The sequence below is a fragment of the Penicillium solitum genome, assembly GCF_028829755.1.
Source record: "Penicillium solitum strain IBT 25940 chromosome Unknown utg000002l_segment0_segment0, whole genome shotgun sequence".
Taxonomy (NCBI): Eukaryota; Fungi; Ascomycota; class Eurotiomycetes; order Eurotiales; family Aspergillaceae; genus Penicillium; species Penicillium solitum.
This window is the reverse complement of record NW_027072122.1, coordinates 599,561-626,413: the sequence shown is the minus strand read 5'-3', so window position 1 is coordinate 626,413 and position 26,853 is coordinate 599,561. Positions and strand designations below refer to the sequence as shown.

Here is a 26,853-nt window from a genome sequence, read left to right as displayed (position 1 = left end):
TCACAAGCTCCACCCTACTATTCGACTTGTATACCCCGAGAAGACCTTCGACATGACAAGTTAAGCGGGGTAGGGCCAGACGGTGGAATGGGACTGCCAGGACTACGTGCTTGAGATCCTTGTTGACTTCATTTTGGAGGACGATGAAGATTATCGTGAAGCGCGAAGAGTTTTGAAGGGTAAAAGGGGTTCAATTGTATAATAATCTCATTGTACGGAAGCTACTTTGAAATATGCCGAGGCGCTAGCTCATACAACTCTAGTTTCCCTGACTCGATCGAGAAGCCACCACTGAGCATAGGTATTCGGTGAGACACATTCTGGTAGATACAAAAACCAATCATCTTCCTCGTAAGGGCCGAGGCAGTTTGTACACCGTACCGATTCATAATAGTCAGGGTAGAAACCGCTATATTCCCAGTCAAGTATTCCAGAAACCATGTACTTATTGTCGTCGGCCAATTCAACCATGATATTGTCCGGCCTTAGGTCTCCATGTGTAAAAACGATACGAGGGCCCGGATGGTTTGTAGAGGACGGTGATAATTGACGGAGAAACTTGACGAACACGCTGCCGCCTGGATGCGAGCTCGAGAACAAAAATGTTTCAAAATCTTCAAGACTGATGATAGGTATTTCGCTCACTCGAACATGCCTCCTAAGATCTCTACAGCCTTCACCTACGACTCCCCCTAGAGGAGTCCCTTCTATAAAAGGAAGAGTTCTCAAATCTGCGAGTATTGTGTTGAGTTGGTTGCTGATGGAGGCTTTTTGAGAAGAGTCGAATGTGGGCCAGACTTCTCCAAGCGGCACAGATCCTATATAGCTCATGAATATCAAACAAACCCCACCTATACGTACTAAGCCTAGAGGCTTTGGCACTGGAATATTCGACTTATTCCGGTCAAGATATTGCAAAGCGGTGTATTCAGTATAGTGCTCCATGTTGCGGACCGCTTTAACAACGATTTCTGCGGAGCATTTGAACACTCCTTTCTGGCGAGCGAAAGGAGCTTCCCAAAGAACTTCACTGCTCTTTAAAACCTCAAATAGCTTTTGAGAGAGCCCGACCGGCAAACCCTCCGCAGTTTGTGACACCGGCTCGAGTAATTTTGCAACCGCATTTGAAAGAGGAAACACAATTTCAACCGGGTCTGATAGGCAAAGGGATCGTCGGATGTCTTCATCCGCTTTGAAAATACCTGGGGGATTATATTTGGTTCTTTCTAGCAGATTATGTTAGCTATATGAATGAGGTGAGACTGAATTGGGGTATTTGTGGTGCTTACTCGGAGAGCTTTTGATTGATGTTTTCATTTCCATGAGACGTTGCGGATATTCAGCGGGGAATTGCTCGGCCAAGTTGATCTCTGGATCTTTCGTAACTGCGGCCTGTAGCATTTTCAATACATGTGCATTGAACCTCACGGCTTTGGACTTGCTGGCAGGTTGAGCGTCCTCTAAGTCGAATGCCCCTTTTCCCGCCATGTTCCAAGACGGCAATCTGAGGCCTCAAGATAAAAAAAAATAGAATGGAAGTCAGATCAGATAATAGAAATATCGATCTAGTATGCCTGAATAAGAGGGAAGATGAGTGAGAAAATGGAGGGTGCTTCGAGAATTGTCGCTGTGGTTTCTGGCGGAAGGCGGGCAGAGCGGCCAAAGGATAAATGCCTGATTATTCAGGCTTATAACCGTAATGTGCCTGAATTAACTATAGACCCCTTTTGACACCTTACTTGGTTTTTACTCTTCATAAAAACCCTTCTCACCCAGTTCTCAACTGGTCTCACATTTGTATCAGCTATAGCTTAGTCTCTCTATATTTCATATATTATGTGACTATATTTAGTCTTGAATTTTGAAAAAAGATGGCCAGAATAGAGATTTCTGATTCTTGCTATTACTCAGGCATCACAGGTATTGCACTGCCTAGGATATTCTCAATGTCGCGCTTTCCTTATGAAAGCGCAGTTGCCGTCGTAAGCCTGTCTGCTTCCACAGTTTCACATCTCAAATTCCTTCAGGCACATTTGAAAGGTACGATCCCTTCAACAATATAACAATGAGCTATCGAAATCTGACGAGTCGCTTTACAGCTTGTCATAGCATCCCATAGATACCTCCTCACTCAGATCATATATACCACTGACGACCTCCGGAATAACGCTAGAAGTGAGGTCCTCTCTCTCTCCTCAATATTCCGCCTCAGCTGCCTCTTAACCATAAACCAACAAGGGAAAAGTGACACACAAGCATCAAATACTGGCCCTGAGTGACGGTGAGCTCCTCAAGCTCACCCAGCCGAGACACCGCTAAGACAGGCGGGCTTTCCATCGCACCGAAATCACATACGAATCAACCGATATCATGCTCTGGGTGGGTATGATCATCGGTCGGTTTTCCAATACTCACCAGACACCCGTGGTGCACGTATTGGTTGCTATTAAACTGTGCATGTGGGTCCTCCTACACGAGATGGCTAACTTGCACATGGAGGAGGTTAACAATAACGCTCTGGAAGGGGAAATCTTTAACCAGCTTGGCTGATGGGCCATGCGAGGAGTCCTCCGTGGATTTGGGATTTGGGGGAGGAACTCGGTTTTCAGAGCACGAGGAATGTGCAGGAACCTTCGAAATAAGGTCTCTAAAAGACAATGTACATACGTATGCTAACCTAGGTAACTGGCCTAAGATACCCACAATACCATTCATCCCTACATAGTCGTCTTGCATTAGTAGAATGCTTGGAAGCATCGCCCTGCACATTAACCCAAGGCAGAGCCTATTACCCTTCAGCTTCACTCAGATTCCAGCTTTTCCATTTCCTTGTGGATTTCACTGGATAGACATCAGTAAATTCTACGTGGCTCTTCCTTTTGATCAAATCCTTTCTTGACCCGCTTATGGAAAGGTTGGTTTATTACAACTCATAGGTTACACTCTGTATACACTAATCATCTTATGAATTCTATAACTTTGCCTAGTTTTAACCCTTACAAGGGTTCTCAGAACACCAACACCATCCCATCTAGACTGCTGGTTAACGTGTTGCTCGGGTAACGAGTGCTCCGCCTGTTGGTTGGGTTTGATATATGACTTGTGTTCTGGTGTTATTTTTGTACTAATATTTTGTACTTTTTTTGTCTGGCCATACATAAACCCAGCTCCTGTAATATCTAGGGTACCATTCAGTTTTGTTTCATTTGTTTTTATCACCTCTTCCTTTCGCAAAATACAGTCCGTTTGCGGTCAGTTATCCCAGGGGCCCGGTCCGTTGCGAAAGAATGATCTGGGTCCACTCGATCGATCGATGGCTTGAGAACATTTGGGTCGATCGTCGGATGAACCACGTGTGTAATTGATGGATTATTCCATATTCTAACAATCGAGTGATGGCGTTGCACAGTCTTCATTTGAATATCTTATTGATGGCATTGATAGCACAGAAGTCACTGGAAGAATGAGAATGAGACCTTCTAGGCTGCGACCATCTGGAACGAGACTTGATGTCTCGGAATTTTAAGTTAGAGTCATGACGTATTGGAATCCCTACGATGATGCCTTCAGACGATGTACATGTTCTTACTGATTTGCAAGACATTTGTAGATACTGTTCATAACCGGTTTCCTGCATTCTAATAATGTATTCTACGACTTGATGAGCGTATGTTGTATAAGGGGGGTATTCTAGTGAGCTGTCCTGTGATTTCTGGAATTAAAGAAAAATAAGCCTCTTTTTAAGCCCTTCTATTAAACTTCGGTGCATTCTTCGAAAATTCCTGCTCGATGTACGTAGGGCAAATCACGTCACGTGATTGATACATGGATGCAGCGGCTGTAACCTTCCGAATGCAGCGACACCATCTCTTTTATTGCAACTTCATTGTAATGTTTCTTTGGAACGGGTCTATTGTCTATGATTTATGTCAAATCTTGCCGCGGGTAGCTCGGCTCACATACCTGTTCTAAATCTTGATTTCTGCAGTCATTGCTAGTTTTATCCGCAAACAGCACTTCGGCATCCGTGAACTAGCATCGCTTAGATGTTAGCTTTGTTAATTCAAAACCCATGATTCAGGATCCAATCAGGTTATCCAAGGAACCAAGCTTTCAGTTTGGTCCAGCCCAGGTCCACTTACGATCTACTCAGGCGGACATGCCGACCTCTTCGAGGGATTATTAAACCCGGCAGTAACGGTACCATTGAACCATTTTAGGAAGTATACATATCAATACCAGAACTACGAAAATATATGAGGTTTCGCCGGATACTGGGGAATAAGCCGTGGGATCATACGTTTCCCAATGGTTTCAGCTGGGTTACCATACCATAAAATCCTGTTTTACAAGAATGAATCTGGGAACCAAGCTCTTCCGTTTCCTATCTGGTTGTCTGGTTACTACTAAGACAATTGAAAAATAATAGTCGTTTGTAATATGCCATTGCCCCACTAAATGGAAAATGTCCCCGTCACGTCCTCTATAAAGTATGATATCCGTCGATTTGCGCTTGATCTAAACTTTTCTTCTTTCTCCATATATTTCCGAACCGTTTATTTGCTATAGGGGAGATTATGGAAGGTCCCAGTCAGGTGTATCTCTTCGGAGACCAGACTGCGGATTTCGACTCGGGCCTTCGCCGTCTGTTGCATGCGAAGAATGACTCGCTACTGGCAGCATTCTTCCAAAAGTCATACCATGCGTTGCGCAAGGAGATTACATCGCTTCCACCATCCGAGCGTCAGCAGTTCCCGCGCTTTACCAGTATCGTTGATCTTCTCGCGAGGTTCAAAGAGTCAGGCCCGAACCCAGCGCTGGAGAGCGCATTGACGACAATTTACCAACTGGGATGTTTCATCCAGTAAGCATATTCCAGCCTTTGATAGATAGTCGATATTTGGAATCAAATTCGCTAACAACGTCTCTTAGCTATTACGGCGATTTGGGTCATGCCTATCCTTCGGGTGATGATAGCTGCATTATCGGCCTTTGCACAGGTCAACTCGCATCTGCGGCTGTGAGCTCTTCGAAAACAATCGGAGAGCTCATTCCGGCTGGAATTGAGACCGTGGTTCTTGCGTTGCGGCTCGGAATGTGCGTCTTGAGAGTACAGGAGCTCATCGAACCGAGCAAATCGGCAACGTCAAGCTGGTCTGTACTAATCTCTGGTATCCGCGAGCCCGAGGCTCAGGATTTGATCCAGCAGTACGCAAAGAAGAATGTGAGTCTCTTTCTCAGAACCAACTTATAATAAAATAGGATCATTGTTAATATCTTCAAGGCTTTGCCCCGGGTCTCCCAGCCTTATATCAGCGCGGTCAGCCCCAATGGACTCACGATCAGTGGCCCTCCGACTTTTCTGAGCCGCTTCATTGAGGATAGTCTCTCGAAGGAGCACAAGCCCACACGAGTTCCAATCCACGGCCCTTACCACGCCTCGCATCTGTATGATGACAGGGATATTAACCGCATTCTGGAATCCTGGCCTACCGAACAGTTCGTGGCCTACGTGCCTCAGATCCCTGTTCTGTCGAGTGAGACGGGCGAGGAATTTCAAGCTGAAAGCCTTGAGCAGCTGTTGAGATTTTCTCTTGAGGAGGTTCTGCAAAGACAGCTCTGCTGGGATAAGGTCATCGAATCTTGCCAGTCAACCTTGGAATCCGTCACAACATGCACTCTGTTCCCAATTTCCAGTACTGCAACCCAGAGTCTATTCAATTCATTGAAAAAGGCTGGAGTCTCTAATCTCGAGGTTGACAGCACAATTGGTGATGTTCAGAAGGATTCCGAGGGGGATAATCGAACCGGCCGTGCTGAGCAGTCCAAGATTGCAATCATCGGTCTCTCAGGAAGATTCCCAGAGTCACCCGACACCGAGGCATTCTGGGACCTTTTGAAGAAAGGACTGGACGTTCACCGCGAGGTGCCCCCAGAGCGATGGGATGTCAAGGCTCACGTCGATATGGAAGGAAAGACAAGAAACACCAGCCAAGTTCAATATGGATGCTGGTATAACGACGCCGGAATGTTTGACCCTCGATTCTTCAATATGTCTCCCCGTGAAGCACTTCAAGCAGACCCCGCTCAACGTCTGGCACTTCTTACTGCTTACGAGGCGTTGGAAATGGCAGGCTTCATCCCTGACAGCACCCCCTCTACACAGAAGAACCGCGTCGGTGTCTTCTATGGAATGACCAGTGATGACTACCGTGAGATCAACAGTGGTCAGGACATTGATACCTACTTCATTCCCGGTGGTAACCGTGCTTTTACTCCTGGTCGCATCAACTATTATTTCAAGTTCAGCGGCCCTAGTGTCAGCGTGGATACAGCTTGCTCCTCAAGTCTTGCGGCAATTCATGTCGCTTGTAACTCCTTGTGGAGGAATGAATGCGACTCTGCCGTGGCCGGTGGAGTAAATATCCTGACAAATCCTGACAACCATGCGGGTCTCGATCGTGGCCACTTCCTCTCAAGGACCGGAAACTGCACCACCTTTGACGATGGTGCTGATGGTTATTGCAGAGCAGACGGAATTGGTTCCATTGTCGTTAAGAGACTCGAGGATGCTCAGGCAGACAATGATCCTATCTACGGTATCATTGGAGGAGCTTATACCAACCACTCAGCAGAGGCCGTTTCAATTACTCGGCCTCATGTAGGAGCACAGTCCTTCATCTTTGACAAGCTCCTCAACGAGTCCAACAGCGATCCAAAAGAGATTAGCTATATCGAAATGCACGGAACTGGTACCCAGGCAGGTGATGCAGTGGAGATGCAGTCGGTTCTCGATGTCTTTGCTCCTGACTACCGTCGTGGTCCAACTCAATCCCTTCACCTCGGTTCAGCAAAGTCAAACGTTGGCCACGGAGAGTCCGCTTCTGGTGTCACAGCTTTGATCAAAGTCTTGATGATGATGCGGAAGAACATGATCCCGCCTCATTGTGGCATTAAGACCAAGATCAACCACAACTTCCCGACAGACTTCCCTCAGCGCAACGTCCACATTGCCTCTGAGCCTACCCCCTGGAACAGACCAAATGGTGGCAAGCGAAAGAGCTTCGTTAACAATTTCTCGGCGGCCGGCGGCAATACTGCTCTGATGGTTGAAGACGGCCCCCTCAGTGAGGAGAATGTGGTAGACCCCCGGTCTTCCCATCCTGTGCTTGTTTCTGCTCGGTCTCAGTCTTCACTGAAGAACAACATCTCCGCTCTCGTGCAGTACATCGACACAAACAAGAACTCTTTCAGTTCCAATGATGCTAGTCTCCTTGCCAATCTGTCTTACACAACTACAGCAAGGCGTATTCATCATCCCTTCAGAGTGGCTGTCACTGGATCAACCCTGGATGAAGTCAGGAGTGGATTGGCTCCTATCGTCAACCGAGACAGCATCAGCCCGGCTCCTGTAAATGCACCTGGAATCGGCTTTATCTTTACCGGCCAGGGTGCTCAGTACGCAGGCATGGGACGCGAACTGTTTGAGAGTTGCTCGCAATTCCGCACCCACATTGAGCACTTGAACTGTATTGGTCAAAGCCAGGGCTTCCCATCTATTTTGTCCCTAGTGGATGGCAGCGTTCCAATTGAAGAGCATAGTCCGGTCGTTACCCAGCTCGGAACCACCTGTGTGCAGATGGCATTGACCAAGTACTGGGTTTCTCTGGGCGTTTCCCCTGCCTTTGTCATTGGTCATAGCCTTGGCGAGTTCGCCGCCTTGAATGCGTCCGGTGTCTTGACAACAAGTGACACGATCTACCTCGCTGGGCGACGAGCCCAACTTCTCACTGAGCAAATCAAAGTCGGAACCCACGCTATGCTTGCTGTCAAGTCTTCAGTAGCACAGGTCAAGCAGTTCCTTACTGAGGCTACCGAGGTTGCTTGTATCAATGCGCCCAGCGAAACCGTTATCAGTGGCGCAAGCGAGAAAATTGATGAGCTCGCACAAACCCTTACCAACGAAGGTTTCAAGGCTACCAAGCTGAATGTACCATTTGCTTTCCATTCGGCCCAGGTTGAACCTATTCTTGAGAGCCTTGCTGAAATTGGAAAGGGGGTCAACTTCAATACGCCCTCTATTCCATTTGTATCCGCCCTTCTTGGAGATGTCATCAGTGAGACCAACAGCGAGTTGCTTGGTCCCAACTACCTCACCCGCCACTGCAGGGAGACTGTCAATTTCCTGGGTGCTTTGGAAGCTACCCGGCACTCCAACCTGATGAACGACAAGACAATCTGGGTTGAAATTGGCTCTCACCCGGTCTGCTCTGGGATGGTCAAGGCAACTTTTGGACCTCAGGCAACTACTGTGGCATCTCTCCGTCGCCAGGACGACACGTGGAAAGTTCTTTCAACCAGCATTTCGGCTCTTTATATGGCTGGAATTGAGCTCCGATGGAAGGAGTATCACCAAGACTTTACCGCCGGACACAAAGTTCTCCCACTTCCTTCCTACAAGTGGGATCTCAAGAACTACTGGATTCCTTACACCAATAACTTCTGTCTGCTTAAGGGTGCACCTGCGGTACCAGTGGCTGAGGCTGCACCAGTCGCCGTGTTCCTGTCGTCAGCAGCCCAGAGAGTTTTGGAGACGAGTGGGGACAATTTGTCGGCATCTATCGTCATCGAGAATGACATTGCTGATCCCGAGCTCAATCGTGTCATTGCAGGTCACAAGGTGAACGGTGCCTGTCTTACTCCATCGGTATGCACATTCTCAACTTTTGCACTTGAATGTTCTGTTTGCTAATTAAACTTTAGTCCTTGTACGCCGATATTGCACAAACACTCGGTGAATATCTAGTCCAGAACTACAAGCCCGAGTGGAAAGATCGCGGCTTTGATATTTGCAACATGATGGTCCCCAAGCCGCTTATTGCCAAGGGGGGCAAGCAACTCTTCCGCGTCTCAGCCACCGCAAACTGGGCCGAAGAAAGTGCAAAAGTGCAGGTGTGGTCTGTGACCCCAGAGGGGAAGAAAATACTTGATCACGCCAGCTGCAACATCAAGTTCTTTGATCCCAGTCCTTACGAGCTCGAGTGGAAGCGCAGCTCTTACCTCATCAAGCGAAGCATTGAGCATCTTCAAGAGAGCACGATATCCGGCCAGGCTCACCGCATGAAGCGAGGAATGGTCTACAAGCTGTTTGCTTCTCTGGTGGACTATGATGAGAACTACAAATCCATGCGCGAAGTAATCCTCGACAGTGAGCAACACGAGGCTACAGCTCTGGTTAAGTTCGAGGCCCCGCCGGGCAACTTCCATCGCAATCCATTCTGGATTGATAGCATCGGCCACTTGTCTGGCTTCATCATGAACGCTAGTGATAACACCGATTCCAAGAACCAAGTGTTCGTCAATCATGGATGGGACTCGATGCGATGCTTGAAGAAGTTCGACTCGAGTGTCACTTACCGCACCTACGTGAGGATGCAACCCTGGAAAGACTCTATCTGGGCTGGTGATGTCTATATGTTTGAGGGAGATGATATCGTCGCTGTTTATGGTGGCGTCAAGGTATGTTGAACAGTCGTCTGAGCTCTCGAATAAAACACTAACAGAATACAATATAGTTCCAAGCCCTGGCACGGAAGATCCTCGACATGGCTCTTCCTCCCGGTGGAGCTCCGGCACCCAAGCCAGCTGCCAAGCGTGTTCCCGCTCCCATCGATGTTCAGAAGGCAAAGCCTACCGCCACCAAAAAGGCTTCCCCTTCACCAAAATCTGGACTTCCAAGTCTGGCTACACGCGCTCTTGCAATCCTGTCTGAAGAGGTCGGACTTTCAGCATCTGAGATGACTGATGATCTCAACTTCGCTGATTATGGAGTCGACTCTCTGCTCTCGCTGACTGTCACCGGGCGATACCGCGAGGACATGGGACTCGATCTTGACTCCACTGTCTTCGTGGATAATCCAACTGTCAAAGACTTCAAACATCTCCTAGCCCAGATGGACCCCGGTGAAGCCAGTGATGGGTCAAGCAGCGAAGGTGACATGTCCTCAGCCGCATCCTCGACCGACCTGTCGTCTCCCAACACCAGCGGTATGCCAACGCCCGCAAATGAGAAGTCGATGACACACGGATTGCAGCAGCAAAATGACAGCATGAGCCAGATTGCCTCCATCTTGGCCGAGGAGATCGGTGTTGTGCCTGAGGACCTCAAGGGCGATGTAAACCTTGCTGAGATGGGTCTGGACTCCTTGATGTCACTCACAGTTCTCGGTAAGATCCGTGAAGATCTCGATCTCGATCTCCCTGGAGAGTTCTTTATTGAGAACCAAACACTCGATGATATCGAGACTACTCTGGACCTAAAGCCCAAGCTCGCTCCCGCGGAGCCAATCAAACTCCCCGAACAAATCCCTGTTCAAGCTCCGGTGGTCGCTCCCAGCACTGCCCCCCAGCACCCACCAGCTACTTCGATCCTTCTGCAAGGAAACCCAAAGACAGCGACTCAAAGGCTGTTCTTGTTCCCTGATGGTTCTGGTTCTGCTACCTCATATGCTACCATCCCTGGAATTTCTCCCGACGTGTGTGTCTATGGGCTGAACTGCCCATACATGCGCACCCCCGAGAACCTCAAGTTCAGCCTGGACGAGCTCACAGCTCCTTACGTTGCTGAAATTCGGCGCCGCCAGCCCACTGGCCCTTACAACTTCGGTGGCTGGTCCGCTGGTGGTATCTGTGCCTATGACGCCGCTCGCCAATTAATCTTCGAGGAAGGCGAGCGAGTTGAGCGCCTGCTTCTCTTGGACTCACCCTTCCCCATTGGGCTGGAGAAGCTGCCTCCCCGTCTATACAGTTTCTTCGATACGATCGGGCTGTTTGGGGAAGGCAAGGCGCCTCCACCCAAGTGGCTCCTTCCTCACTTCCTGGCCTTCATCGACTCCTTGGACGCCTACAAGGCGGTTCCATTCCCCTATGAAGACCCCAAGCTAGCCGACAAACTCCCCAAGACCTTCATGGTCTGGGCCAAGGATGGTGTCTGCTCTAAGCCAGGTGATACCCGCCCTGCACCAGCTGCGGATGGTAGCGCCGACCCTCGTGAGATGCTCTGGTTGTTGAACAACCGCACTGACCTCGGTCCGAATGGTTGGGATACCCTTGTCGGACCGAAGCATGTTGGCGGCATTACCGTTATGAAGGATGCCAATCATTTCACTATGACTCGTGGCGAGAAGGCCAAGGAGCTGGCTACATTCATTGCTAACTCTATGGCTTCGGTGTAAACACATTGCATCTTGGAGCTGCGACATGTCGATTTCCTGGAGATTTGGACATGGACCCCTTTCTCTTCTTTTTATCTGTCCATTCTGTATGCTGTTGCCCAGGACAAAGTTCTTTCTTTCCTCCCCTGTCTTATTATCTCAGTGTATACATAATCCATAATTTTGTGGCCCTTCGCTACTTGTGGGTTACATTTTAATTATCAAATATGAAATTCAGATTGCTTTTTTTTTTTTACAATTGGAAGTGTTGTTTTTATTTTAAAGCCATCGATGGAACAGCTAGGTAAAATCTAACATTGAACACCTTCCGGCCCTGGAAGGCCAAAAAGAGGCGCCCGAAAAGAGGTGCAGCCTAAAAATCGAATAAAAACACTAAGATATCTGTCATTGGAGCTGTGGCGAAAAAGGACTACCACGAAAATCGAATGAAGCAGCAGCACTAGCTTGGAGATGACACAAGACTCAGATATCGTTGCATCCGAGACCCGCTTTACTCTCGCGAAAGGAAAATCGCTCATGGGTAAATGGGAAAGTCGCAATGGATGGAACGCCAGAAAGATGCAATGTCGTAACGAGCGGATGAAAGAATTAAAGATCTAGCTAATGTGATTGTGAAATGCTTCGCAAAGGGCAGATGCCCCGTCTATGTATCGTGCCTAGACGTCATAGATTGGCCGGGGTGAGAAAAACGCGCGCCAAGAACATGATCAATAAGAGGAGGCGTAGGAAGAACGGGAAAGATTGAGTAATGTTCTTAGAAAGGCATCTCTGAGCTGTATCGTAGCGCACTGCCCCTACCTCCAAGGCCGCCATTGCCGTTACCATTATGACCAACCCCGGGGCTGGTCGGGCGGCTGCCGGCCCACTTGGGGCTTCGTGGTTGAGTGCTAGTCGACCGAGTCGATGGACGATTCTTCCGGATTTCACGAAGCTCATCTTCCTTCCTGTGTAGGAATTCGTCGCGCGTAGCGAGAGTTAATTCTAGCTCTTCAATCCGAGCTAGATGACGGGCCGACTCGTCCTTAATGTGTAGCTCACGAAGTTGAACGGCATTGCTTTCAGCCTTGCGCTTTAGTTTCTCATTCTCGGCGGCCAAAAGGCGGCGTTCTGTGCCAGACTGAGCGGCCGCTGAAGACGCAGTTTGATATTGCTCTCGCATGTACTCGGATTGGTTTTTCTCGAACTCAGCCTTACGCTCAAGGTTCGAGTTTTCTTTGACCAGACGGCGGATTTCCTCGCGTGCTGTCTCCAGTTCAGCAGAACTGCCACCGCCATTTTTGAGGGCTTGTCTGGCTTCGTCGAGCTCTCGCTTTAGCTCTGTTCGTTCTTCTTTCAGACTAGAGATGGTCTCCTTTTGTTTCTCCACGCGTTCCTCTAGAGACGGCTTGCTTTCAGTCACGCGATCGCGCTCTTGGCGAGTGGCGTGGAGTTCATTTGTCCGAGTCTCGTAACGGTGCTGTAGAATACCCAGTGACTTCTCCATTTCTTGGAATCGAGATTTTGACTGAGCAAGCTCAGCCTGCAACTGGGCCTTTTCACTGGCGTGAATTTGTTTCATCTGGATAAGATTCTTTTCTAGTGATTGCAAATCACGGTCCAATGTTTGACTGGGAGGCTTGGTTGATTCGGTCAACTGGCTGTTCTCTTGGGTACCGACTCGTGCGCGCTTCGACGAGTGCTCCTCGGGTTCTTCGTCCTGCTCCGAAGCGTCAGTTGAATTCAGATACATCAAAATGTGGGATCCTTACCAGTGTGCGTTTCTGGGCCGGCGGCATCGCCTCGTCAGAGGAAGAGCTGTAGCACTCCAACTCCTCTAGAGACACAAGATTCAAAGGCTCAATGGTAGGCAGTGGCCAGCCAGCAACACTATCTAAGAGGTATCCAAGAATTTCTTCGGCATCTTCATGTACACCGAGGGCATCATCCTGGAGATCACCGACCTCGTCATGGAGACGGGCAATGTAGTGCACAAGTAAACGCAATCGATCGGGCTCCGGTGAGTCGGGCAAACAACGCTCGATATGTTCACTCGTGTTGGCGACAAGAAACCAGATGACGGGAAGCAGGTTCCCGTTTCGGGCATAAGTCGTTCGGAGGTGCTGCACGGACGGACTTTTGGGTATAAAATATGAATCCAATGCGAAAATAGCAGACGGAGGCTTGTAGAGTTCACGGGCGGTCTCACTGGAACGAATTCCAAAGCTGAGCGACCCCTTGGCTAGGGAAACTTCCAGGGTGCTGCCCATCTCCCCACGGGGTCGGGTGTATGCAAAACCCTTCCCTTGGAGATAACGCTCAAGAACTGCCTGTTTCTTCTCGTCTTGAACAGCAAGAATGATATGGACCTCGTTCGTACCCACAATCTCTATGAGATGGCCGAGTAGGAGAAACTTTGCACTGGAGTATTCAGCCCAGGATGCCTCTTTCGCAAGGTCGGGATCAGCATCTTTCAAATGGTCAGAGATGTTCAAGTCGGGATGGGTCGAAACATTGCTCAACCGCGCTATGACCTCTCGCATCTGTGAGGGTAAAACCTCCCTCTGTGCGTACGATGTTAGCAATATGAACTATATTCAAGGAAGATTCTCCACCTACCTCAGGCTCAGAAATTTGAGTATTCGACTGAAAGCTTTCGAAAAACTGGCGTATGCTTGCAGCTGCATCTGATAGCACTCGTTCGTAGTCGTCCTTCACACGAGAATCCATCGGAAGGGTGACAGCAAATTCAGATGGCCCAAGGTGGACTGACCCGGGCGCAACCTCATCATCCATGCCGGCGACGGTCAACGCGCTGGGGTGGATAGTTTGCAGTGAAGGTTGACTCATATGGCCCCCGTGAGCTAGTTCTGATGGTGGTAGTAAAGGTTCAGAATGGCCATGGTGGACTGCGGTATGTGAATGGGAAAAGGAATCTGTGTCGGGTCTGACACTAAGTGGTGCAGTTGTCTCGGGGACAGACACAGGGATCGAAGCCTCGATATCCCCCACGGAAGATGGAGTTTCGACGGCGTTGGCAGTTTGCGATAGTTCAGATGGATTCTCTTCGCTGAGTCGGGCCCAGGCGTTCCGCATTTTTTCCGCGGGAGTTGAGCCTGGCAGTTGACTGTATCGGTCCAAAGGGGCATCGGAGAGAGAAGGATCCGATGGCTTGGGCTCTTTGTCTGCCATGATTTCGGCAGATGGTCCTTCTTCCACAATATTTGAAAATGAAAGCGTCGGTTGAGTAAAACGCCCAGCACTGAGATGTTCAGGATATTGTGAAAAGTGTTGAAAAACTGTCTCTGGAATTGAGCTTAGATAAGCTGACTGGAGAAACTCGCGGTCTGTGAAAATGTGAGCAAAATGTCAATTTAACGCGCATGTGACACTACCTCCGACGATGCGGCCAGACGGGCCAAGAGGCTGTGAAGTGAAATGGGTGTAAGACGGAGTATTATCAAGAAGAAAAGAGCCGAGGCACGAGAAATCAGCTCCTGAGCCTGTTGGATGAGCAGGCGTCTCAGCTATTTCGGAGACCTTGGAGCTCAGTCCAAGACCCGGCGTGTTCGGGTGTGAGAATCCAATAACGTTGCTGATTTCCACAGAGTACTGCCGATGCGATGAGCAGCTATCAACCGAATCGTCCGTTGAGTCACAAGTCGGACTAGGCTGCTGCGTACTGGTGTCGTTCCACTCACCTGGTTGCAGGTATCCAGGCGGAGTAGATGACTCGGGGATGTATTCAAAAAACGCGGCGTCCGTCTGCGAGCGAGAGTTTGTCGATCTAGCCACTAGGGGTAGAGAAGAATCGGAGAGAGATTGGGATGGAGATGCGGTCCCGTAAAGGCAGCCTGAGGCTTCAATGTACTGGGATTGAAGAGAATCTACTATCTCTGAAAGGCCCTCTTGTCGCACAAACAGTGATGAGGAAGCTCTTGAGTAATTATCAGAGTCGGCGTCACTCTGCTCGGTGTCGTTGTCGAAGGGCGTGCAGTTGCGGTCCTCTGGGCCTATGTTTGCTTCTGATGACGAAGAAACCTCGATGACACTGGGCGATTGAGTGATCCTTTCCCGTGTCGATTTCCTATTTAGCTCGCTTTGTCGCCGAGCTTTCCGCTTGTTCCAGACCTGTATAGCAAGCTCGCTCGCGTTCTCTTTGGGTTCCTAAACAAGAAAGGCAAGCGCATTTGTTAGCACAAGCTCGCGAACCATTTCTTTGATGCCATTTATGTCCAGAAATTTCACAGAAACTCACCCAAGTTGGATCGTAAGGACCCTCCCAATCAATAAGATACTCGGTGTCTGTTTCACGGAGGATACACTTTATAGGCCACTCCTCGTCGTCCGAATCACTACCGTCGCTGCTTTCACTGCTATCGCTAATAATCACAGTTGTAGCTGCAGGCCGGTCAGTATTCTTTCTGTGCTGACTATCGAGTTTCGGCGGGTGAGGCTGCTCCCGAAACATCATGTGCGGGCGATTGGTCTCGGGTAGATGTTGGACAGCATGACGGGGGTGAAATGAGAGTGTAGGTTCAATACTCAAGTTTAAGCTCATACGAGCTGCATTGATCCAAGACACATACAATTTTCAATTCTGGGAAACATCTAACACTTCCCAAAACAAAGCGAAGGTATATGAAAGAGGGTAAATGCCCAGCGCGGCGCGACGGACGGACGGATAGTGAGCCCGCTTCACGTGATAACGCTTATCGGCTGTAATCGACAAGATTTGGGGATAGTGACATGTTGGCCTACCTTGTAGGCTTATTTGTCTATATAAAAATTCAAAAGGTGCATAACTATTGTATTTCTAATGGATATAGATTACTTTAATGTTGTAGGTAAAGGTTGAGCAACAATGAATCAATGATCATCTTGTTGCCTCTTCCACTCTTCAAAGTCGAAACCAAGCTCTGTTAGACTCTTGATCTCGACTCGCTCGTCACCTCGCTGTATAAAAGCACGCCTTATATCTGGGAAATTGGCTCGCATCCATCTTTCCCGCTCACCCCACCGAGTACCAAGTTTGCCTTGTCCATTGTTAGACAGTCCAGGTCGTGCCTCGGCCTTTTCCGCCCAGTCGTAGAGAAAGTTAAGGTAGTCAGCATCCATGGGGAATGGAAGCAGGTGGAACTCCTTTCCATCTCCTTTGGCATCAATTTCAGAAGCCTCCCATGCCTTCATCTCATCTTTGGGTGGAAGTGTAAGCCGCGCGGACCACACACGAGAGAAAACAGCAGCGTGGTTCTCTGCCATAGGGAATGGAATAACCCGCTGGGAAAGCACCGGGAAGACGAGAGTTGGGTGGTCTATGTAAAACAACTGCTGGTAGACATTCATTGTTCGCCAGCCGTGGGTCACAGCTGGTGGGTTGAGTGAGGACAGGAAAGGATATGAATAGAAATAACCGGTGCAGAAAACAATGGCATTAACATGTTCCTCAATGCGGCCATCCGCAAACTTTATACCTCTGTCATGGGTTGTCGAAGGAAGAAACTCGACTATCTCCGGACAGATGATTTTATCGCCATTTGGGGGTGCAGCCAAGTAGGATTCAGATAGTTGGGAGAGCAAAAGTTTGCCTTGGCTTACTTCATTGATTTGCGCACCAATGTCAAGCCCGGAAGCGGAATTTCCTACCACAACCACTTTCTTCCCCTGGAAAGGTTCTGGGCAGTTGTAAAACTTGGAATGAGAGATGACACCTGGGTATGATGCATCCCAGGCTTGTATTCCCGAGATGCCGGGTATATAAGGGACCGTGAAATGACCACTTGCAACCACCACCGCATCGTAAGTGTGGGTTGTGTCAATGCCGGTTGGAAGGCTCTTCGTTGTTAAACTCCAGGTACTTAGAGTTTCATCCTTGAGTTTCACTTCTAAGACTTGTGTCTCAAATTGAATCAGGTCTTTGACATCTTCGGCATAATCCTCCAGGTATCGTCTCACTGTCCGGTGTTTGGGGAAGAGCTGGGATTCCAATGGGAAGGCTTGATCCGAATAACGCATTAACTCCTTAGGGATGTTGGTTTCCAGTCGATCGTAGAGCGGAGACACGAATGTTGCTTCACGCCCCTCAGCAGAATCAACCCATACTGGCTTCTCAACTGGCTCGTGAGGGGTTAAATGTGGCACAGTTGTTGAAATCGCCTTTTTAGAGAAACTCGGAGTGTAGTTCCAAACTCCTCCCACGGAGCTTCTTTGCTCGAAGACCTTGATTTGATCGAAACTTTTCTCGGCAAGCAGGTACCTGAGTCAGTCAGCATTGCCATGTTGGGAGCGAGTATGTAACAACCCCGCTTACTTGGCTGCAGCGAGGCCAGATGGCCCTGCGCCGATGACAGCTACTCGACGAATAGGATTTGTGATTGCCATGCTTTCAACGAGCTCTTGACAGTTACGAGTAATCTATGTAGTTCGAAATTCGAGTTCAATTGCGAGATAAAACTTTGAAGTGGCCTGATGTTTAGTGCTTTCGCCATAGTGGAGCTGCGTTAGTTTACTACCTCATTTAGCCGGTTATGTACTCCGTACCTGTTTTACGATAACCCCGCTTTATCGGAGAAAGCACCGATTTACCTGGGCAATTTACATAGTAAAACCCTCCGCTCTCACGATATCGTTTCCTCTCTTGCTAAGATCGGGTAAGTGCAATAGGCCTATTATAATGCTTTATTATGGCAGGATCGTACTAAATTATCCTCATATACACTGTCTCTTTATACATGGCCATACACGCCCGTATGGATCTAGATATCGTCTTCCGAAGGCCAATTCTGGTAGGACGCCCAGCTTTGTACATTTGAAGAACTTGGCTTACTCGTCTTCTAGGGTTCTTATTGGTGAGCCCTGCCTGAGATTAAAAACTGTAAATGTACCAAAAGCCCTTGTGTTGAAGGGAGTGTATCTCAACCCGAGTCTTCAGGCACCTTTGATCCGATTGCTCTCAGTTCCAACGGGCTCTCATAAGACCTCCACTTCCACATAGGGATGTCAGCTGCGTACATCTCATCAATCTCAGCAAAAGTCCGTCCTCGTGTCTCGGGCAGCAAGAAAAAGGAAAACACGAAGACCACAGCCATACAGCCTGCGAAGATGAGGTACGTGCGCGCCCCAAGATTTGCAGCATCAGATGAAGTGAGTTGCGGAACCACCAGTGTAGTAATGACGGCTGTTGCTTGTGCACAGGCGATCGTATAAGACATGGTGTGATGGCGTAGTTTGGGGGTGGCCATCTCAGAGGGCATCAGGTTTGACAGGGAGAAGAACGACGACGCCCAGAAAAAATTGAAGATGAAGGATAGTACCGCAATAGCTACAGTAGCTTGCCTACTCTTCACAAATGCTAAGCCGCCGGCTATAGCATCTATGGCGAATAATATCCCTATTCCGACAAGCGCCGTTGGACGTCGACCAGCACGATCGATAACAAAGGGCGCCGCAATAGTTCCAACTAGCGTACAACAGGACGCAATGATTGTCAACGAGAAAGCGTCCCCGATGCCTAGGTCCGTTAGGAAGACTGTGGTATATGTTGTCGATAGAATGACACCTGAGACTTGGTTTAGGGAGAAGAAAGAACCTGCGGTCAAGGTTCGCTGAAGATGCTGGCGCTTAAAGATAGACCAGAACTTAGTCTGAGTATGTAGCTCGCGCTCACTCTCTTCATTCAGTACCAGGAGGCGAATCTCGTTATCAACCTGCTGATCGCTAAAGCCCCGTAGTTTGCGTAGACTTTTTCTTGCTTGTTCTATATCACCCTTACCAGCAAGCCATTGCGGGCTTTCTGGTAGGATAATAGTTAGAAGGAGCAGAATGACTGGCAAAACACTCTGGATAGCAAGTGGTATTTGGAAGGCCAAAGGTCCATTAATCTTCTCGGTTCCAAACACCACCACGGTCCCTACCACTCCAGCTGTGAGATTCAGAATGTTAGGCGCACTGACAGCTCGTCCACGAATAGACGCAGGTACCACCTAGTAAGACCATTTGAGACAATTAGCGTTCTTTGCCATAAAAACAATCAAGGCCCAGGTTCAATTTTACCTCTGAAATATATAGAGGGTAGGTTGCATTAGCCAGTCCTAATGCCACACCGTTGATTGAACGCCCTCCAATAAAAGATCCCAAATCTGAGGCAAAAACTTGGAGTAGTCCACCTCCCACAGAAACAATATAGGCGATATACAATGGCAATTTGCGGCCAAAGTGGAAGTTCAATGGTGAAGCAAGCAGACCGCCAATGACTGAACCGACTAACGGAAGGGAGAAGATCAAGCTCTTGTTGCTAGCCGTTAGGATACTGTGCCCGGTGGTTGGGTTCGGTCCTTGGAATTTAGCAACCTAGGTCTGAATGAGCTTTTTTCTATCTATTCTGCCATGATAAAGGTCACTCACAAAAGGTGTCAATGCCGCGATAGGAGAGATGATTTTGTCGTCAAAACCGAACAAGAACGAGGCGGCACCAAATACCGTGCAAGTAAATATTAACCAGGCATTGATTGCGTTTCCAGTTTGACGGTCATGCAATTGATCAATATGCTGAGTCTCGGCTGAGTTGGCATCATCTTTTCTGTTGTTGCAAGACATGATGCGGAGTATGGGCCGCCAATGCCAAAAATGGGGGTTGTGCGAGAAGGCCAACCGACGGGTCTCAGAGCATGATTTATATATACAACTGTACTTCACGCCTATCATCAAGAGGGCCGGTCGTATACCTCCGTAAAAATGAGAAGAATGCCAAGACTCCTGAATCGGTTCGCTGGATTTAAACTTGATGCAGAGTTTCTCCGAGATTTCCCCTTCTATACAACATACATACGTCTATTTATTCCATACATAAATGAATCGCACTCTTCATTGGGTGTTTTGCTGATCTGCAATCATTATGTGTAGTATGACTACATTGCCTTGGTGGCCTTCAACACTTATTAACTGTACATCTTCATTTAGTGATGACACATCTACATCCTCTTGTGACATTACATAGTATGGTATTGATTAAAGACCCAAGTTGAAACTAAAACATTCCATCAACAGAGCTGATGCGAAATACCCTCACTCTATCGTGGGCAGTAGGAGAGAAGATACTATCGCATCTAGAGTCCTACCAAATACCTTCACAGCATCAAAAAGTATCACTATAGTGCCTCAGTTATATCCTTTAGCAGTTGAGAAATATACAAATTTATCTAGTCTATTTCAATCGATTATGCAATCCCCATGGCCCAGCAAGAAAGCTGGAAACCCCAACGAGATTAGCTGGTATTCCTATACCGCCATCCACACGCGCAATAGTGCCCACATAGTGTTGGCAGTCATACTGTTCCACCATGCTTGATCTCCAAGCCTTCTCTCCTCTTGCTTGTTTCTATACACTTGATCTTTGCTTGGATTCTCAGATAGGATCTTCATCTCCCTCGGATCCAACCTTTCAGCTCCCAACCCTTTTGACAAAACAGCATCATCCCAATGCTCGCGAAACTGGAGAACCAGATTCCCCAGCAAAACGCGAGCGCTTTAAAGATATCATTTACCAATATGTCAGTATTTTTCAAGAAAAGCTTTTGGAATCACGCCCTTAACAGCCACCTATGACCCATTTCCAAAATTCGGTACAAGACAAGCGCGAAGACTTGCAGATGTGCATGGATGCGAATCCAAATATCCCGGGAGGATTTGAAACAATTCCCAGGCTCGGATTTAAGGGCCTTACAAGACCAAATAATCGGAGGGTGTACTATGCATCTGAAATGAGGGAGGAAAAAGCAAGTATAGATAGTGGGCCCTTGATTTGGGGTCGTCTACGTGCCTTCTTGTGAAGTACTTTTTGGATTCTTGTCAAGGCTAGTATATGATGGAGAGTATAAGAGAATACTGCCTCTTGGCCTGTTCATATCGATAGAAGTCTAAGTCACACATAATTATGACGCATCTTCAACTCCAGGGTATAAGCTTGACATGTATGAAATGGACAATGTTTTCGATTGGGAGTGGGTTTTATTAACTTATGGAATTGTTTAATTTTGCCAGTCTTTTTTTTGCAAGATTGCTCGAAGCAATGAATCTGCTGTCACTCTGTGGGTATGTCTTCAGTGTGGCTCATCGATTCATTTAGAAACCCCTGGTTTGCCTCTGAAAATGTGGCCAATTCCCTGATACATAGTTGTCATATCTAACCCCGTAACGTTGAAATATCGCAATCCCATAGATGGAGTGACATACGAGAGGCGGAGTTGGAATTACCTAAATAGGAAACCCGGATGGTCTCAGTTTCCCTTTTGGTATATTCGGCCATCCCGCATAAACCATTCCAATGCCTACGTACGGAGTATATTGCAACTTGTTGTCCGAAGGATAGCCCCCGGGACTTTGTTACTGCTTCTAAATAAACCCTGTTCAACGATCCTCAGATCAATAGAGTCTAGCTCGTCACCACTAGCTTCTACGAGTCATTTAATCCTTAATTGGTATAGTCATAATATAATAATGCCTCCACAAGCTCAGCTGAACTTAAGAAACACAGAGTTGGTGCCCCTTGGCCCAAGCGGAAATTCCAGCCCTGCAGCTCTACCTACTTATAGCTTCGGTAGTATTTTTAAATTAGATTGTTCACGATAATATATAGTGTTCTACTGGATGAAAGATCTAATAAGGCATCATAGCTAATGTTAATCCCGATCCTTCGGTGAGGTTGGTACATACACAATCAACAATCCAAGGGGGTAATTTTGGGTTTCACAATACGTACATTACACCCTTCCCCTCATGTCTTTTACTGTACCATTACCCGACGGAGCTTCAGCTTGTCATCTCTTTGTTGCACGAAATATTCCCTTACATTTTCCTTTCAGCCCTCGGTCTTCTTTAGTCGCATTTTTTTTTTTTTTTAAAAAAACTCTTTATTTTTTTATCCCAACTATTCTTCCTGCTTGACATGTGGACAGCTTGACAAAACAACAAGTCGGGCCTGGGAAAACCGGCGCAATGAATGCGATCGAGCAGTCCCCCGAGCAGTCCCCCGGGCAGCCTCCCGCACCGAATGCGCTGGCGCATTTGACTAGAGTTCCGATCGCTCAGCTTTCTCCCGACATTGAGGAATTGGCCGAAAAGACTTTTCTCGCAGCTGTGGCACTTGTGTGGCCATACTCCTCTTCAACCAAGTCTGTGAGCCTTCTGTTAGCGGAGCCGGATTTCCGCCTGAGGGGCGCCAAAGGACAAATCAAGGCCACGTTCCATGGGCGCGTCGCAGAAAAGGTCGCAGAATCACATGTCGGGATTGGGGATACTGTTTGTCTGGCCTTGAAAGATATCAAACTTGTCAGCAATGACGGCGTCCAGCAAACCCCGGGAAGGTCAGTCGCGTGGGATGCGCACTGGGAGAATGGCGCGTTTCTCGAGGTATGTTGTTCCCAAACTGGATATGTGTTTTCCAGTGACTGATTCCTGTCCCTCTAGATCTACCGATCTTCCCAGCCCCCGTTGGTAATATCAGTTGAGCCGCAAGTGACAGCACCGCATGAAACCGAACTCGCACCGCCTACAACTCCTAGTGGGAAATCGATCAATCCCGAACTCGACCTGCCTTCTAGTGCACGCCTCTGGGGATCTCCGGTATTCCTTGAGTCTGCCCGAACCTCATTCGGAGGAACAAACCGTTCCACCTTCCATGCGTTTGCGGAGGAAGACGGATTTGTTCCCGGGAAAGGTAGAAAAAAGCCGAGGTATAGCCTGCACAGGGAGGATTGGCGTGTTATCAACGAGCCAGAAAGCCCCCATGAGCAAGAAGCCCCTGTAGATTGGGAACAGGCTTTGATGCAATCTATCGACCAAGAGCTCGATGAGGCAGATTTGGCAAGTGAGCCTTCAGACGAGCCGATGCCGGATGCTGCCCAAGCTCCAACAGCCACAGAGGATTCACCACAAGATCCGCTTCCGGTGTTCGCGAAACCTTCCCTTGAATTGACTGGGAATATCCTTGAAAGACCTTCCGACGAGTCAAATGCTTTGTCTCATGAACAAGTTGATAAAGATGGAACACCTTTTCATCTGCCAACGGACACACCGCAGATTCGACCCATCCCTTCTCCGGGGCTCCCGGTCCCTTCGCCCCTTGTATCTAATCATGTTGGCTCGTCTGACTATCCCCTGCCATGGACTGCGCCCACGCAGTCCCAGGAGAGTCGATCTGTTCCTGTGGAAATGGGCACCATAGCAACACCCGCAGCATCATCTATCAAAACCCATCACATCGAAGCCATTGATCCCATTCATACAGCGACAGTGGAACCAGTTGATCCGGATGTTGAACCCATCCAGCAAGAACATGTCCTGGGCGCCGGTTTTGGCTTCCCCGATGATTCAGCATCATATCCGAACTTAGAAGGTCTACCAGAAAAACAAGAAGTTGAGATAATCAACACCGAAGTTACTGAGGAATCAGAAGATGTTGTTGATGCTAATGTGATCATCAACACTACCGGCGACGAAGCTCAAACGTCAAATGAATCAGAGCAGAAGCATACCGTCGATAGTATTAACCGCGACCATCCAGCACCACTTTCGGGCTCGCCAGGTAAATCGGATGACTCCCCTGATGTCAACGATGAATCTGCTGCCGCTCAAGCTGATACGGGCACCGAAAATCCCGCCGACGAAGCTCAAGCATCAGATGAAACAGATGACGAACGTCTCATTGATGCCAGTTACCTATGGCGCGATAGTTCAGCATCATCTTCGCGCTCGGAGGGCTTAGAAGATGAATCACTTGGATCCTCACAAGGGATCGATGGCTCAGATATTGCCGAAGCTGATCTTGGCATTGAAACTGTTCGTGATAATGTTGGATCTCACGAGGAACATTCTGAGCGAGAGCCTCAGTCGGTCAACTATCCACAACCACCCGCCACCTTCCATCAGGATGCGATTGATGCCCTCGAAAGAATGATAACCGCTCGAGATGAGGAAGTCGAAAGGAAGAGAGACATGGAGGAGGAAAAAGAAATGGAAGACGACGTCGATCGTTCACCCAGTCAAGAATACAGTAAAGAAAATCATGAAATCGCCAAGGATGAAGAAGTGTACTATGCGGAGTCAGTGGAAAATTACGATTCACAAAATGAATATGAAGACGAGGACTATCCTTTTGATCCTCGTTTGGAATCACGATTGGACCAAGATGAGTTCAGTGGTGAAGAGTCTGAGCAGGAACACAACGTGCCTTCGCAGACGGGAAACCAAGAAATAATCGTGCTCGACAGTGACAGTGATGATGAGCCTGCCTCCAATTATCCGGTAGCGTCGGCGTCGCAGTCAGCAGAACGAGAGGATCATTCACACCGCTTTGAATCTGGATATCCAGATGTCCCTCCAGCTACAGCCGAGTTTGCAACTGGTGTACAGGAATATCCAGGGCCGTGGTACGTCGGTGGAGAGGATGGCTATCACAGAGCTGAGGAAGAAGATTCAGACATTGCTGAGCGCCAAAAGAGCGAGGAAGGTGACGAGAGCGAAGACAGCGAAGAGCGTGAATACAACCAAGAGGATGATCGAGTTCACGAGAGTGACATGGAGGACGACGAGCCGACCTCAGGCCACTACGAAACGGCGCATCCATCTGAAGTTTCATCACCCAATCCTGAACAGGATGAAGACAAGGAAATGGATGACGCAGAACTCATCGAAGAAGCTGACAACGACGAGGACCATTCTGCGACCACACTTGGCGTAGAGAAAAGTGAAGAGCGCGAATACGATGAACAAGATGACCGGGTTCACGAGAGCGACATGGACGACGACGAGTTGTCCCAAGACCACTACGAAACACCTCATCCATCTGAAGTGGTATCGCCCAACCCTGCGCAAAACGAAGATAAAGAAACAGAAGAGGCGGAGCTCATCGAAGAAGCTGAGCACGACGAATATTACACTGCGGCCAACCCTGACGTAGAGAAACGTGAAGAGCGCGAGTACAATGAAGAAGATGATCGAGTTCACGAGAGTGACATGGATGATGATGAGTCGACCCGAGACTACTATGAAACAGACCATCCATCTGAAATGGTATTACCCAACCCTGAGCAGGACGAAGATGAAGAAATGGAAGATGCAGGGCTCATCGAAGAAGCCGACGACGAGGAATATCATGATGCGGCCACAGTTGGCGTAGAGATGGAAGTGCCAGTTGATCAGAACTCTGATGAGGGGCAACCAGGCAATGTTGATCCAAATTTGCTTGATATGCCTGAATCTCATCATCAAGGCCCATCCTCGGAAGTCGAAAGTCATGCTGGGCAGTATCTCCCTGTGGACGGACAATCTGATTTGCATATCCCTTCATCTGCTGGAAATGCCACGGCCGACTTTTTGTTGAAACATGAACATAAACCGACTGTCGAAGGACCCGAGGGACCTGAGGCCCTTGGCGGCCGAGTCTCGCCATCCATTGGGCCTTCATTTGAGCAACAACTCTTGACCCCAGACCTCACCCAGGAAAATACATCCACACGTGAGCTGGTTCATGATATTGAAGTTGAAACTTCATTCACGATTGAAGAAAATGACGTCCCTACTGGTCTAGATAGAATGTCGCAGCCTGTGGGCTCCCCGGAGTCCGACCAAGATGATGGTCTTGAAGCAGAACCCATAAAGGATATTCAGCGAGAGATGCACGTTGATGGACATGATGATTCCATTTCTCCTTCAAAACTCGCTGAAGCCGCAGAACCCCCAGCAACGCCCGAACCTAGCCGCTCTTTGGAGGTTGTAATCAGCACCGAATCCCCAAAAACATCAGCAGTTCCCGCTGCACATCCCCCAGTACCTGATCGTAATGCCTCTGGACTGCGTAGCAAGCTTTCTTACTTCGCCCCGCTTGCTACGCTCATTGATCACTACAATGCATTAGTCGATACCATCTCAATCGTGCACGACGCTTCGCCGATAACCCGAGCCAAATCCGGTTCGAAAGACTGGTTCGTGACTATTCAACTTACCGATCCCTCCATGGCTGGCACGACTCTTCGTGCTCAGATTTTCCGGCGCCACAAGGCTTCAATGCCATCATTGGCAGAAGGCAACGCCATCCTCTTACGCGACTTCAAGGTCCGGAGCCTCGATCACACCGTAATGCTTGTCAGCGTCGATTCCAGCGCATGGGCAGTATTCGACGGTTCGGGTCCCGATGCCGAGACGAACGGACCCCCTGTCGAATATGACGCGCAGGAACGTGCCTACGCCTCTGGCTTACGTCGATGGTACTATGAAGTTGGCTCGGATAGGGTCGCAGATCATATGCTCCAGGCAGCTATTGAGACAGACAGCCAGGAGCGCGATATGACCCCAAGCAGTCAAGTGCCAAGTGAGTCAGGGAGTCCGGATTCTAGGCGTGGCTCTCAGCGCAAGCGCAAAAGCAACCGAAGAGTCACTATTCATGAACTGCGGGATGGCACTCGTTACACCGAGGTCGGTTCTCCAAACAGTGGAAGCAGCAGTGTTCACGAGTTACGGGATGGCACGTTGTATGCCAATATCTGAAATGGCTGTCTTAATATCTTGATACTTGACGTGGCATCTGTCACAATTCCCATGTACCTACGAAGTGAAACAAACAAATTCACATGAACAAATCAAAATCTTT

General features: G+C 48.5%; 7 protein-coding genes across 7 annotated transcripts; 3 read left to right on the top strand and 4 right to left on the bottom strand.

Annotated features, from left to right (window-relative positions):
- Positions 1-725: 725 nt before the first annotated feature.
- On the bottom strand, positions 726-1,488 carry N7455_003864 (uncharacterized protein; the record flags this gene model as incomplete). Its single annotated transcript, XM_040959439.2, has 3 exons — positions 726-818; positions 862-1,226; positions 1,290-1,488. 3 exons carry the CDS (start codon positions 1,486-1,488, stop codon positions 726-728), a joined length of 657 nt encoding a protein of 218 aa, XP_040810146.2.
- Positions 1,489-2,370: 882 nt separating this feature from the next.
- Positions 2,371-2,550, top strand: N7455_003863 (uncharacterized protein; the record flags this gene model as incomplete). Its single annotated transcript, XM_065604611.1, has 1 exon — positions 2,371-2,550. One exon carries the CDS (start codon positions 2,371-2,373, stop codon positions 2,548-2,550), a length of 180 nt encoding a protein of 59 aa, XP_065462162.1.
- A 2,027-nt stretch (positions 2,551-4,577) lies between these two features.
- On the top strand, positions 4,578-11,398 carry pksP (polyketide synthase alb1; the record flags this gene model as incomplete). Its single annotated transcript, XM_040959481.2, has 5 exons — positions 4,578-4,864; positions 4,933-5,224; positions 5,285-8,707; positions 8,764-9,519; positions 9,576-11,398. 5 exons carry the CDS (start codon positions 4,578-4,580, stop codon positions 11,232-11,234), a joined length of 6,417 nt encoding a protein of 2,138 aa, XP_040810115.1. The 3' UTR covers positions 11,235-11,398.
- A 590-nt stretch (positions 11,399-11,988) lies between these two features.
- N7455_003861 (uncharacterized protein) lies at positions 11,989-15,684 on the bottom strand (the record flags this gene model as incomplete). Its single annotated transcript, XM_040959464.2, has 5 exons — positions 11,989-12,930; positions 12,983-13,774; positions 13,830-14,557; positions 14,606-15,377; positions 15,469-15,684. 5 exons carry the CDS (start codon positions 15,682-15,684, stop codon positions 11,989-11,991), a joined length of 3,450 nt encoding a protein of 1,149 aa, XP_040810147.2.
- A 395-nt stretch (positions 15,685-16,079) lies between these two features.
- On the bottom strand, positions 16,080-17,591 carry N7455_003860 (putative flavin dependent monooxygenase; the record flags this gene model as incomplete). Its single annotated transcript, XM_040959426.2, has 2 exons — positions 16,080-17,466; positions 17,521-17,591. The coding sequence occupies 2 exons, from the start codon at positions 17,589-17,591 to the stop codon at positions 16,080-16,082; spliced, it is 1,458 nt and encodes a 485-aa protein (XP_040810156.1).
- Positions 17,592-18,124: 533 nt separating this feature from the next.
- Positions 18,125-19,805, bottom strand: N7455_003859 (uncharacterized protein; the record flags this gene model as incomplete). Its single annotated transcript, XM_040959433.2, has 3 exons — positions 18,125-19,192; positions 19,263-19,559; positions 19,614-19,805. The coding sequence occupies 3 exons, from the start codon at positions 19,803-19,805 to the stop codon at positions 18,125-18,127; spliced, it is 1,557 nt and encodes a 518-aa protein (XP_040810112.1).
- A 2,397-nt stretch (positions 19,806-22,202) lies between these two features.
- Positions 22,203-26,750, top strand: N7455_003858 (uncharacterized protein; the record flags this gene model as incomplete). The annotated part of the gene is made up of 2 exons (XM_040959429.2): positions 22,203-22,616; positions 22,674-26,750. The coding sequence occupies 2 exons, from the start codon at positions 22,203-22,205 to the stop codon at positions 26,748-26,750; spliced, it is 4,491 nt and encodes a 1,496-aa protein (XP_040810153.2).
- Positions 26,751-26,853: the final 103 nt, after the last annotated feature.